The sequence below is a fragment of the Protopterus annectens genome, chromosome 3.part0, assembly GCF_019279795.1.
Source record: "Protopterus annectens isolate FY-2018-M chromosome 3.part0, PAN1.0, whole genome shotgun sequence".
Lineage (NCBI taxonomy): Eukaryota > Metazoa > Chordata > Ceratodontiformes > Protopteridae > Protopterus > Protopterus annectens.
Window position 1 is genome coordinate 1,619,241,372 of NC_056731.1, and position 14,336 is coordinate 1,619,255,707.

The 14,336-nt window shown below is 43.9% G+C and overlaps 1 protein-coding gene across 1 annotated transcript in view; it reads right to left on the reverse strand.

Moving 5' to 3' along the window:
• The window catches only part of UBR5 (ubiquitin protein ligase E3 component n-recognin 5), a 3,965,620-nt gene that overhangs the window by 2,929,826 nt on the left and 1,021,458 nt on the right, over positions 1-14,336 (reverse strand). The window contains exon 17 of the mRNA XM_044065648.1: positions 826-935. Within this exon, the coding sequence (XP_043921583.1) occupies positions 826-935 (110 nt within the window). The remainder of the gene's footprint in view (positions 1-825; positions 936-14,336) is intronic.

Consider the following 14,336-nt stretch of genomic DNA (forward strand, 5'->3'; position numbering starts at 1 on the left):
ATGTTGTGGTCAGGGCCTAGGCAAGGAATACAGTACAAATGAAAATCTTTATGAGGTAATTGCTTCCCACAAGTAATGCAATTATTAACTTTTACTGACATCGGAAAGGAGCAAGAAAACGTTTCCCCAACAGGGTACTTAGCTTTTCAGTTTAAGACTTCGAATCCGAAACTCGAAAACGAAAATTTCAGGAGCCGGCTGATCGGCACTTGCACACTGCTTCTGCTTCGGGCACTGTGCGGCAAGCAAGACTGATGTAATGGCATCGGCTGCATGCTTTATACCCCTGATGACCTGACGTCATGGAAGAAGGGACAGCAACCGACGCAGGACACAAGACTTTGTTAATCAGGCCGACTGAGGGCAACCTTCCAGCAGATTACCCAAATGTAATGACTGCAACAGTGAAACACGAAGAACATCTGAAAAAAAGATGCTCATCTTTCCTATGATCCTTTGTGCAATCCAGACAGATCCAGGCAGAAGTGCAATTGTCTGTGAACTTCTCTTTGCCTGGGTGGTACAGGGGGGTGTGGTTGGAAAGTATGAATTGGGGATTTTACCAAAAAGGGAATGATGAAACTTCTCCCAAATGTCCTGCTCCATCAACAAAAATTTAAAGTCATTAGACACTCACTTTCTTCCTCCTAGGCTTCCTTCTGTTACTTCCTGTCACCAATCAGATAAAAAACAGAAGCCTGCATAAAAAGATATTATTGTCTTGTACAGATATTAGTAAAAATGTACATTTATAAATCACTGACAAGAAATATATATATCTATATACGAGTCACAGAATAATGTGTGTAGACAATTGCAACTTACTATAAGGCAATGATGCACTGCTCGCTATAGAAGATGCATCACTGCAGGTAGAAGCTGGAGAAGGAGGTGGTCCCATCTCAGTTTTCACAGGTTCTTGTTTACTCTCTGTCCTATGGCAAAAAGGTCAGATCGGTTATACTACTATTCTTAAGTGACAATTTAAGCAGGTTCTTAAAAAAAACAAATGACTAATTTTTTGGGAAGGCAGCACCACTTTTTCCAACACATCAAGATGTAGTTACATAATGTCCATATTCCAGTAATTCCAAATTTAACACATGAAAAACAAAAATAAAAATAACCAGTAAACTGTTACTCCTGTACCAACTATAGGCCAATATATCTGAAAAGTTCAAGTTTCCAGCCTCAAAATTACTTTATTTGGATACACCCAAAACAATTTGTCTAAACCAATCCATTCATCAATAGCTCCAACAACAGCTCTCATGAATGAAATGGCGGAGAAAGTAGTTGCGTACTTACCATAAATGTAGATGTTCGAGTGTATTCACTGTTGCAGTCATCATATTTGGGTTATTGGCCAGCAAGTAGCCCTCAGCCGGCCTGAATACCAGAGTCTTGGGATTTCTGCGTCAGATGCTGTCGCTTCTTCCATGATGTCAGGTCGTCAGGGGCATAAAACATGCAGCAGACGTCATTACATCAGTTTTTCTTGTCCTAGATGTCAGGTGCCCCCACAATAGGAAGCAATTATATGGTGTGGAACACCCACAGCAAAAAGCAAATACACATAGCATAAGATATGTTGAAACACAGGTGCCCAGTAGGAAGGTAGCTGAAAAAAAGAAGCTGAACCACGACAAAGTAAAATCTTTTTTTAATACAAAATGGTGAGCGCTTTCACAATGGTAACCATTGCTTCATCAGACAGTTAATTCAAACAGCAACAGCACTTAAATACTTTAATTCATTACAAGAACAACCAATCCTACCACTCAAAGTTAATTCAGCACTCAGCAATCAATTAATTACTATGGTTACGTTTTGCCCTTGGTTAATTGCTAAAGTTAGAAAAATTCTGTTTAAAAACCACATACACAAAATTTAAAAAGTTAGAAAAATTCTGTTTAAAAACCACATACACAAAATTCTTAGCCCCTCTGAGGAACTGTCTTAAGACAGGGTAAGAGAATAAAGGTGGATCAGTGTTGTATTCTGCAGAAATGGCTGAGGCATGGATTTTGATGGAGGAGAAAAAGTCCACTGCTTAGCAGTTCAGCCAAATATTGTAGTACTTGAGGTAAATTCAGTTTTCCAGGATCCTGGCCCTTTTTCTCATTCCAGACACAAAAACATTTCCATTTTGCAGAGTAAGCTTTTCTAGTTGATGGCCTTCTGGCCTCCAAAATGACATCCTGCACCTCCTTGGAGAGTAGGGCCTGCTGTGATGCTAAGGAATCTTCCATGCGGCTAGATTGAGTGTTTTTAGCTGGCTGTGCAGAGTTTTGAAGCTGTGCTGAGTCAGAAGAAGAGGTATTAGAGGCAGGGTCCATGGTGGGGAATGCGTCAGGCTCCTCAGGAGTGGGTACCAGTGTTGCCTTGGCCAGTCCGGAGCAATGAGGATCATCTTTGGTCTGTCTGCTCTGGTCTTCAATAGAACTTTGGGCAGCAGAGGCAGAGGTGGGAAGGCATAAACTGTCATTGATGTCCAACTGAAAGAGAGAGCGTCCACTCTCCAGGCCTTTGGATGGAAGATACTTGAGCAGAATTTTGTCAATTGATGATTTTTGTGGGAGGCAAAGAGATCTATGTCTGGCCTTCCCCATTCTTGGATTATTTCTGTAAAAACTTTTGGATGCAATTGCCATTCGTGTGGATCTGTCATATTCCTGCTTAGGTTGTTTGCCAGCGTGTTTTCCTTGCCTGGCAAGTACTGTGCTTGTAGTTCCATTTGTAAGTCCATGGCCATGTTCCAAAGTGACATGGCCAGTCTGCATAGGGGGTAAGAATGTGTTCTTCCCTGCTTGTTTATGTACCACATAACTGTGGTGTTGTCCGTTCTTATCAATAGTTGACCTGGTTGTAGAAAGTCCTTGAAGGCTATAATAGCATTTATTACTGCTAGCATTTCTTTTTGATTGATGTGAAGGTGCTTTTCTTTTTGGGACCATTTGCCCTGAATGCAACGATCTGTCATGTGCGCCCCCCAGGCGTAGTCCGAGGCGTCTGTTGTGATGACTTGATTTGCTTGAGGCTTGCTGAATGGAAGACCTGTGTTTGACATGCTTGAGCCCACCACAGAAATTCCTTTTGCAGACATGGAATTAGTGGCATTATTGTTTCCAAACTGTGGCTGTGTTGAGACCATATGTTTTTCAGGTACCATTGTAGTTTCCTCATATGCAGCTTTGCACATAGGATTAGTAAGATGCAAGATGCCATGAATCCCAGAGCCTGCAAGATTTTCCTTGCAGTCAGCCTGGTGCAATTTGCTAGTGTTCTGAAGTATTGAATTAGTTGCCCCTGCTTCTCTGGCATGAGGTAGGCCATCTGGGTGTTTGTGTCCAAATTGGCACCCAGGAAAAATATCTTCAGAGAGAGTATTAGCCTTGATTTCTTTTTGTTGACTGTGTATCCCAAAGAGTTCAATAACATTACTACACAAGCCAGATGTTTCAGAAGAATGTGCTTGTGCTTGCTGTCCGCTTGGATCAGGCAGTCGTCCAAATAGGGGTATATTTGTATCACTTGAAGTCTGCAGTAGGCAATTACTGATGCCAGGCATTTCGTGAATACTCTGGGCACAGTAGATAAGCCAAAGGGCAATGCAGAGAACTGATAATGGGTTGAACCTGCAAGAAATCTGAGGTACCTTCTGCAATTTTGTCTGATTGGGACATGCAGGTATGCCTCCTTGAGGTCCAATGTTACCAGCAAAGACTCCTTGCCCAGCAAGGGAAGAAATTGCTGTAGAGTGAGCATCTTGAATTTTGGTACGAGTAGAAATGTGTTTAGGATGGATAGATCCAAAATAGGTCTCCAATCTTTTCCCTTCCTTGGCACCAGAAATAGCCTGGAATAAAAACCTTGACCTTGTTCGTACGTAGGTACCTCTTGAATAGCTTTCATATTTATGAGATCTGTAATTTGCCTTTGTGCCTCTGCCCTTTGATTGTGTGGCAGGTTTGGCATGCCTCTCATTTTTGGAAGGGTGTGAAAATGGAATTTGTAGCCTCTGTTTATAATGTCCAGGATCCATTTGTCCTTTGTGACAATATGCCAATTTTTTGAAAATAATGCCAGCTTTCCTCCTAAGTGGGCTGCCATTTGAGACCTGGTTGGCATGCAAAGGGGAAAGTCATTGGGTTTGCTTTCTGAAAGATTGCGAGTTGTCCTCACCACCTCTTTGTGTAGGAGCTTGCCATTGTCTGCCTCTAAACCATCCTTGGGATTGTCCTCTGCCCCTCGGGCGCCTGTATCTGCCTCTTTGGGGTCTGTCTGTGGCAGGAAAGGACCAGTTTTTGGAAGGCCAATTTCTACTAAAACGTGGGGGTTGAACCTGTAGAAATTCTCTCACAGTTTGCATTGATTTAGCCTTTTCCTCCATTTTCCTTAATACCTCCTCAGCATTAGCACCAAAGAGTACATCCTTTTGAAGAGGGGCGTCTAGTAATTTAGCTTTGACATGATCAGGCAAGGCTTGTTCCTTGAGCCAGGCATGCCTACATGTGACAGATCCTTAACAGCAGCTCTACATGAGGCCTCTAAAGCATCAAAACCACATTGTAAGGTATGCTTACCCACTTGTTCTGCACTATGCATCAAATCCTGCAACTCCTTCAAGTCTGGTTGTTCAGGTTGTGACATTTTACTTTTCAATTGTGATAACAAAAACTGTTGGTATTTTAGCATATGAAACTGACAGTTTAAGGCCCTCATGGATAAGGTAGCCGAGGTGTATATCTTTTTCCCCACCTTTCTAAGGATCTGGAATCTCTCTCGGAAGGCAATGGATTTTTAGCAATGGAGGCCTTAACTCCCTTGGGGCCCTGTGAGATGGTTTCCGGGTCAGCAGCATGGCTTTTGTATAGAATTTGGTGCGAGTCAGGGACCCTGTAGTACCTGTCAGGCTTAACTGGAGCTGGAGGTAGAGAGTCCGGGTTAAGGCAGGCCTCTGAGTAAACATCATCTAGGATGTCCAAGACAGGAGGTATAGCCAGAGGCCTGTGCTGAGGAAGCAAGAGAAATTCCCTGAGCCTTTTCTTGGAATCTGAATAATCCTGGCCTTCCCAGTGGAAGTGTTCCCTTAAGGTATGTAAAGTTTCCCCAAATGAGTAATCCTCAGGGGGGATACAGAAGGGATGGACTCCTCCGCATCAGAGTCTTCAAAAGGGGAGTAAGAAAATTCCTGATCATCAGAGTGCTCTGAAATAATGGAGCCCTGATCAGAGGAGGGGGAATCTTCCTCCACTCTAGGCCTTTTGTCCGGAGGGGGCCGAGAACCTCTGATAAGAGTAATTAAATCCTCAGCCATTTTAAGCATCTGTTTCTTAGGCATGGGGCCTGGAGATGGGCCCTGTGTAGCTGGTCTCTTAGAGTGCATGGGTGCTTTAGACTTTGTGAAAGCCTTGATGGAGAAAGAAGAGGAAGGTCTGAAGACACCCAGAGTGGAGGTGGACCTGTCCACATTCTGAGTTTCAACGCCAAAAGTGGCTTCAGTATCTGTAGTCGGGGTGTGGGCCGAGTAGCCTGCGACCTCGGGTACAGGAGGCACTGTCAAAGAAATGTCGGTGGTCAGGGTGGTAGGTGCCTCGCTGAGAACCAGACCACGTGTAGTCGGCTTTGGCGTGGTGTCGGTAGAGGCCGCGGACCTCGTGTGTCGGTCCTTGTCTTTGCGTTTTTTAGACAAAACCGGAGTCGGAGTATCCGACGACATAGTATAGTTAAATGCTTTCCCAAAATAATGCTGGGCAAACTCCGCCCAATGCTTAATAGTGCGTTCGTTAAATGTAGCACAAAAGCGACAGACCGAGACGTCGTGGTCAGGGCCTAAACAAGGTATACAGAGGGAATGGAAATCCTTATGCGGTATTTGCTTCCCACAAGAAATACAATTATTAACTTTGTCTGACATCGGTCTGAGGCAAGAAAAGTTTCTAACGGGTACTTAGCTTTTAAGAAGACTTCGGTTTCCAAATTTTCGTAATCTCAGGAGCTGGCCGACCGGCACTTGCGTACTGCTTCTGCTTCGAGCACCGCACGGCAAGAAAGACTGAAGAAAATGGCGTCGGCTGGTTCCTTTATACACCAGTCGCACTGACGTCAGGGAAGAAGCGACGACAACCGATGCCGGACCTAGACTTTGGAATTCGGCCGACCGAGGACCCGCCTGACGGCAGAAGAACCCATCTGTTATGACTGCAGCTGTATGCACGATGAACATCTGTACTATATGTTCTTCGCTGTTGCAGTCATCACATTTGGGTAGACTCCCAAAGCTAAGGATGGGAGGAGGAATTTAGATAGCATTAGGACCAGCTATATGGCCCTGCAAGACTGCAGTGGCAAAACCAGCTCTGGATTTAGAGAAAATAGGCAAATGGTAATGCTTGGTGAAAGTATGTACAAAACTCCACATAGCAGCTTCTAGGATGTCCCTGGCAGGGACACCTCTGAGAAAGGCTGAAGAGGTAGATGCAGCCCTGGTTGAGTGTGGTCTTATCCCCTGTGGGATAAGTTTGCCATGGTGCTTATAGCAGAAATGAATGCAATGGCCTATCTATTTAGAAATGGTTTGCTTTGAAATGGCCTTCCCCTCTGCCCCTACAGCAAATGCCACCAGCAGTTCAGATTTTCTTTGAGGTTTAGTCCTGTCCAAGTAAAAATCTAAGTTGTCTGTGCACATCTAAGGAGTGCAGTATCCATTCCCCTTTGTTCTGTGGATTAGAAAAGAAGGTTGGCAAATGAATGGATTGATTAAGAGCCACACTGGATATTACCTTGGGCATGAAGAAGGGATTGGTCCTGAGGGACACCATGCCCGCATGAAAGATGATGAAAGGCTCCACTGCCATAAGGGCCTGTAATTCAGATATCCTTCTTGCTGAAGTGATTGCTAAAAGGAAGGCTGTTTTCCAAGAAAGGAATTTTAACTCTGCACTTGCAGCTGGCTCAAAAGGAGGTAGAGTGAGTTTTTCCAATATAAAGTTAAGGTCCCAGGATGGAGTTGGGGCTCTCCTGGGTGGTCTTAAGTTTTTGGCCCCTCTGAGGAACTGCTTGAACAAAGGATGAGAGAAGAGGGGTGGTTCAGTGTTGTAGTGAGGTGAAATGGCTGAGACATGAATTTTGATGGAGGAGAAAAAGGCCCTTGGGAAGCATCTCAGTTAAATACTGAAGAATCTGAGGTCAATTGGGCACTGCTGCGCCCATCCCTTGAGGTTGGTTCCAGGAACAGAATCCTTTCCAATTTTCAGTACAAGATTTTCTAGTACGAGGCCTCCTTGCCTTCAAAATGACATCCAACACCTATTTACTGAGGGATGGTAACAGAGAGGGCAAGCGATTAGCCAGGCTTCCATGTTCAGGGTTTGAAGCTGAAGATGCAAAATCTGGCCCTCCTGCTTGGACCGCAGGGTAGGGGTCTGAGGTAGGTGCCATGGTGCCAGCAGTGACACACTGCGCAAGAGGGGGTGCCAGTGCTGGCGTGGCCAGTCTGGTGCAATCAGTATTGCCCTTGGTTTGTCCTGTTTGATCTTTAGTAGTACTTTGGAGAGGAGAGGCAGAGGAGGAGGAAAGGCATAAAATGATAGATTTTTCCAGTTGATGGACAGGGCATCCACTTTCCAAGCTTGTTTGTGGGGAGTCCTTGTACAAAATTTGTCCAATTGGTAGTTCTGGGGGGAGTCAAACAGGTCTATATCTGGGCTCCCCCCATTTGTTTATCAACATGATTAAAGTCTTTGGTTCCAGTTTCCACTCGTGTGGGTCCATGAGATTTCTGCTTAGTTTGTCTGCCAGTGTACTTAGCTTTCCTGGCAGAAATTGAGCCTGTAGATTGAGCCTGTAGATGCACTTGGTAGCTCAAGGCTGTGTTCCACAGAGCCATGGCTAGTCTGCAGAGGGGGAATGAATGGGTCTTCCCCTCTGCTTGTTTATGTAAGACATAACAGTGGTGTTGTCCTTCCTTACCATTTATTGTCCTGGAAGAATGTGGTCCTTGAAGGCTGTCAGAGCATTCTGTACAGCTACCATTTCTTTTTGATTGGCATGCAGGTGCATATCACTTGGGTTTCATTTGTCCTGAATGCACTTCCCTGTCAGGTGAGCCCCCCATGCATAGTCTGATGCATCTGTTGTTAGGGTTTGGGTGGCAGGGGGTAGAGTGAATGGTAGTCCCTTGTTTTGGTGGCAGGCCTCTGCCCAACAAAGGAACTCTAACTGTAGGCAACGTATGATACCCACCATTGTTTCTAGATCCTGAGAATGTTGGCACCATAGGCTTTTTAGAAACCATTGTAGTTTCCTCATATGCTGTCTTGCATATGGAATAAGGAGAATGCAGGAGGCCATGAACCCCAAGGCTTGCAGTATTTGCCTTGCAGATAGCAGGGGTTTTGTGGCCATTAGTTTGAAGTAAGCTGGCAAATGAACTTGTTTCTCTGGCATGAGGAAAGTCATCCTGGAAGTCATGTTCAAGCTTGCTCCCAGTAATATAATTTGTTGACATGGTACAAAATGTGATTTGTTTTTGTTTATGGTGTACCCCAGACAAGTAAGCACCTTCTGTACAAATGTCAGATGATTCAAAAGTATGTCCTGGCTTTCTGCCTGAATTAGACAACCGTCCAGGTATGGATATATTTGAGTATTTCTTTGCCTGCAAAATGCAATGACTGGAGCTAGGCACTTTTGAATACCCTGGGTGCAGTAGAAAAGCCAAAGGGCAGTGCAGAGACCTGATAGTGCATGTAGCCTGCTTTGAAGCATAGGTATCTTCTGCAAGATTCCCTGATTGAGATGTGCAGGTAGGCTTCCTTTAAATCCAGTGTTGCCAACCAGGCATCCTTGCCTAGCATAGGAAGCAACTGGTGAAGAGTTAGCATCTTGAATTTTGGGAACAAAAATGTGTTTAGGATAGAAAGGTCCAGGATAGGATGCCATGAGCTGTCTTTTCTGGGTACCAGGAAAAGTCTTGAGTAGAAACCTTGTCCCTTTTCCTCTTCTGGTACAGTTTGAATAGCCCTTATGCTTAAGAGAGAGAGAGAGAGAGTACTTGCTTTTGTGCCTCTGCCCACTAATTTGGGGGTAGATCTGGCCAACTGTTTGGGGTTGGTAATGTGTGGAAGTGAAATCTGTATCCTTGGGAAACTATATTTAAAACCCATTTGTCCTGGGTAATTAATTCCCAGTTTTTTGTCTGCAGAGCAATCTTTCCCCCTAAAAGAACAGTCAGTTGAGAAGGGCTTGGAAGTTTTAAAGTTAAGTCATTGAGACAGTTTACCATAGGGGGGAGTCTTACCACTCCCTGATTTGTAAGTGGGAGCCCCCCCCCCCCACTGCTTAGCCCTGTGTGTAGCTTGGGACTGGAGCCTGTGTTCTGCTGGTTCTGGTTTGGACTGAGAAGGCCTGGAAGAGGCAGGAAAGGACCAATTCTTAGAGGGCCAATGCCTACTAAATCTTGGAGGCTGTACTTGCAGGAAATCTTTTAACAGTTTGCATAGATTTAGCTTTTTCCTCCATCTTTGCTCCTTAAGCCAAGCATGCCTTCCAAGTACAGACCCAGTGACAGCAGCCCTACAAGATGCTTCTAAAGCATCAAAACCACACTGCAAAGTACACTTACCAACTTGGTCGGCAGAAAGCATTAACTCTTGTAAATCTGTGTGTTCTGTACAGTCAGGAATCAACATCATTTTATGTTTAATTAGCCCCATAATATGCTGCTGATACTTTAAAATATGAAACTGGCAATTTAAAGCCCTAATGGCCAGAGTAGCAGAGGTGTATACCTCCTTACTCAATCTGTCTAAAGCCCTAGAATCCCTGTCAGAAGGGGTAGGAGTTTTGGCAGTAGTAACCTTAATGAGGTTTGGTTCTTGGGAAATGGTATCTGGATCCACAGTAGGATTCTTGAAAAGGAATTTGTGAGTGTCAGGTACTCTATAGTACCGGTCAGGTTTCCTGGGAGCTGGAAGCAAAGTATCCAGGGTAAAGCTGGATTCCAAGAAAACATCATCTACAATCTCCAGAATAGGAGGGATAGCTAGAGGCCTGTGTTGAGGCAGGTTTAAAAATTCCCTGAGTCTCTTTTTGGACTGAGAATAGTCCTGGCTTTCCCAGCGGAAATGCTCCTTAAGGGTATGCAAGGTTTCACCAAAAGAAAAATCATCTGGAGGGGAGGTAGAGGGAATGGAATCCTCTGCATCAGAATCCTCATAGGTAGATAAGGGTATGTCCTGGCAGTAAGAAGGAACAGAGATATCAGATTCCTGATCAGAAGAATCGAAAGGAAAATCAGTTCTAGGTCTCAGAGGGAGACGGCTGGCTTCCCCTAATTAAGGTAATAAGATCTTCAGCCATTTTAATCATTTGTTTTTGAGGCATGTGGGCCTGAGAATGCGCTTTGGTCATTGGTTTCCTAGGCGTAGTACAAACTTTAGGGCTGAGAAATTCAGTATTTTTGGCTTGAAACAAAGTCGTCAGTTTAATATGAAAATCGGTAGGCCTGAATACACCCTCAGAAGCCGGTGCCTGCACAGTGGCTCCGGACCCATCCCAGGTAGAGACATCCGCAGGTTCCATAGTTGAAAAATCATCTCATGGCATACCAGACTCCGAATGGGTCTCAGTAGAGGCCTGCGAATCTATAAAGCGGGTATCAGGGGCTGCAAAAGCGCCTCACTGAGTACTGGTGGACCGGCGACTAGCTTAACTGTAGCGTCATCAGCAGTTTTGGACCTATGTGGTCTCTCTCTGTCTTTATCTTTATGTTCTTTCAGTAGAAGGAAGGCTTAACGAAGCCATTTAGGAGTACGAAGATCAACAGTGAAAGTATTTAGCTACAAAAAAAGCCCGATGACGAATAGTTTGAGCGTTGATCAAGGCACAAAACTGACAGTGAGGGACGTCGTGATCTGGGCCTAAACAGGTGACGTAGTAAGAATGAAAATCTCTATGAGGTATTTGCTTTCCACAGGCAAGACTATTAATTTTTTCTGACATCGGTTAGAGCAAGAAAAAAGGATCCCCAATGGGGTACTTATCTTTTAGAAGACTTCAGGTCTGAAACTATAAAACGAAAATTTCAGGAGTCTGCCAACCGGCACTTGCGAACTGCTTCTGCTTCGGGCACCGCATGGCAAGAAAGACTGATGTAATGGCGTTGGCTGCATGTTTTATACCCCTGATGACCTGACGTCATGGAAGAAGTGACAGCATCCGACGCAGAAATCCCAAGACTCTGGTATTCAGGCTGGCTGAGGGCTACCGGCAGGCAGATAACCCAAATGTGATGACTGCAACAGTGAAACACGAAGAACATCAAAATAAGTGAAAGCTGTGGGGGTATTCTTCCTGTATTTTTTTTCTACTCTGCCAGTACTCCTTCCTACTATCTGGCCAATCACTGTGATCCTTTCCATCCAGGAAATAACTTTCAATATGGCCACCATACAGGCAGTCATTAGAGACCTTTGCTATATGCCCCAACTCTCCCCTGCATGTCAGAGTAAGTATTCCAAAGTCAAGCCTACAATGGATGGCATGAGGATGGTATTCAAGGGAAAGAGACAGTCCACAAACCGCTTTTCCCATTTTGCAAGTGGACAGCACCCATTAAATAACTGGTCTTCACCAAGACTCATTAATGGTAAACATATATCCCCAACAGAAACTCAGCTCAAACACCAACTCAGATATCCTTTCTGGCTGAGGTAATGGCCACCTAGAAAAGCCATTTCCAGCAAATTTAACTGATATCTGCATAACAAAAACTCAAGAGAGAGAGCTTCTCATTCACAGTGTACAAATCTCAGGGAAAGATAAACTACAACTGGCGGCAAATGAAGGATAACCTTCAAGCATTAAAGGTGACACACAGACACTGGAAATGTACATAAATGCAAAAAAGGAATAATTGAACTTTTACAGAGAAACAGTTAAGAGATGCTCCACTCACCAGACTGAGCAAAGAGTGATGGTAAGCCATTTCTCAACTGCCAGGATGAGCAATGTCACTGGAGCCCTCTATTCCTTTACTGCAGATGCACTTATGACTTGATCATTTTGCATATGGAAGTGAATAACTTGACGCAGCTCCTTAGGTCATATGAAGGACATGATGGAACTCAGACTATGCATCTGAACTGGGTGTGTAGCTGTCATCACCAAGAATGACTCCTCAGATACAAAAATAAATAAATAAAAGATAACTGATGAATTATTAGCTCTGAGGGGATCCAATATACATTAACCCGTTGAGGAGACGAATGATCAAAAGTGCTGCTTTGCCAAGGAAGGCCGGTATCTCACACTCTCTCTCTCTCTCTCTCTCTCTCACTAACACCTCATGGTATCTGCATATTTGACAAGAATTATCCTCCCTCATAGTACCTTTTTAGGCAAGGTCAGCCTCTTCAAAATACCTATACAACACACTAAACTCATATTATTATAGTGGCACTGCACAATGTTGGGAACTTTAACAGTAAGTTACACTCCTTACAGGCATTCCTAATCATGGAAACTACAGACATATGTCAAGTTACTGAAACCTGGTTTAACAACGATTGCTTCCAATTCCTTCAGATCCAACACTAAACTGGAAGGTATAGCTGGAGGGTGTGCATCTCTGTTCCTAAGAAACCAATTCACATATAGACAAAGCATGGCAATGGCCTTTAACTCCTTCACATCCTTCTCATGATAAACAAAACCCAATACCACACTTACCAGCAACTACAGTCCCTGTGCCCCAGCAAACCATGAAGCATATCTAAACAAACTGACATCCCTCACTATACAGCCCAACACTATCCTTTTGTGCAACTTCAACGCCCCTTGCATTAACTTGGGAACCTATATTGCCACAAATAAGGACTGCACAAAGATTCCTGAACCTCATTAATGTCAACTCTTTAGACCAACTAATCCAAACTCCAACAAGAGGTTCAAAAATATTGGACATGGTTCTCACAAACTTGGCCTCCAACTCTAACACTCAGCACCTACAGGTACCAAATCACTGGTCATATCTAACCACCATACAGTAACACAAGTGCAAGACAAGAGTTACCTCATAACTCCTCCATTTTCTGAGACTACTCTGAGGAAAATCTCCTTCAAATAACGGATGACTTGATTATATTCAACCAGCCTCCTTCACCCCAGTGACCTCACACCACACAGATAAGTTCTATGCTCACCACCAGGCTTGCATCAAGGCCTCGGTTCCCATAAGACAAAAATACGGTACTGTCCTTAGCAGTGAACTAATTGTTATCCTGGAAGGGTGAAAGTGTTGAAATGGTTTCATGGCTTCCAGGTGATATAAGACATCTTAGCAAAACTCTATCTGCATGTATGGTAACACCTGTGTGTGAGATTCCGGTTCAGTTTCTAGTAAAGAGGGGGTAGTATGGGAACCAGAAGTCAGATGACCACATGTATGTGACATTCTGTAATCCACCACTGAAATTATGTTTTAATACAAGATGAGACAATAGTCTCAGGGCAGTCTGATTCTGAAACCTGACAAAGGAAGACCACTCACCCACCTCATCTTGCCTTGCTCTAGTAAGTGATCTACGGAACAGGAATTCTTTAGATCAGTCAGGAAAATATAGTGAGATTAGTTGAGTAATGTTTTTCTGCATCTGTGTGGATCTATTAATCTGTGTTATTTTAATATTTTCTGAGACTGAAACTCTGGTGTTTATTGTAAGTATATACTTAGTATTTTTATACTCTTTTATTATTAAACATATTTAAACGTTTCATTGTGGCTGGTCTTTTAGCGAATATTTTAACCTTTGAGAGTATTTATATTTATTTGGTGACATTGTGACCGCTCCTAAAAGCCTTGCTGATTGGTCAACATTACCATTTGTAGCAATATTAATTTCACTCAGTATAATTGGGTACCCTTGTAACAGCCTTAGAGTAGCTGGCTTTGGACTGCCCTGGTGGCAGTAACTATCTTATAACCTGGGCAGAGGGGAATAGCTACTAAATCTGTGCCAGCCTTTCCCAGGTGTGTGTGACCTACCTGAAGCAGGGGCAAAAAGCACTGGTTCAACAGACAGATTTGATGGAGGACATGGCCTGGGGCATTCCACTGAGGACAGAACTCTATAGCTGTGCGGCAGTGGGGAGTATTACTGGGGGATTGGAGAGAGACAGACAGACAGAAGGAAACGCAGACCCTGGACTGAATGTGTTCTCTGTGTGCTCTTAAGGGAAATTATGCTTGGTGCAGAGAGCTGCATCTGGAAATACTGTGTACCTATCTTTGTTCCAAGTGAACGTTCTTCACTTGTGTCAGTCGTTTGGAT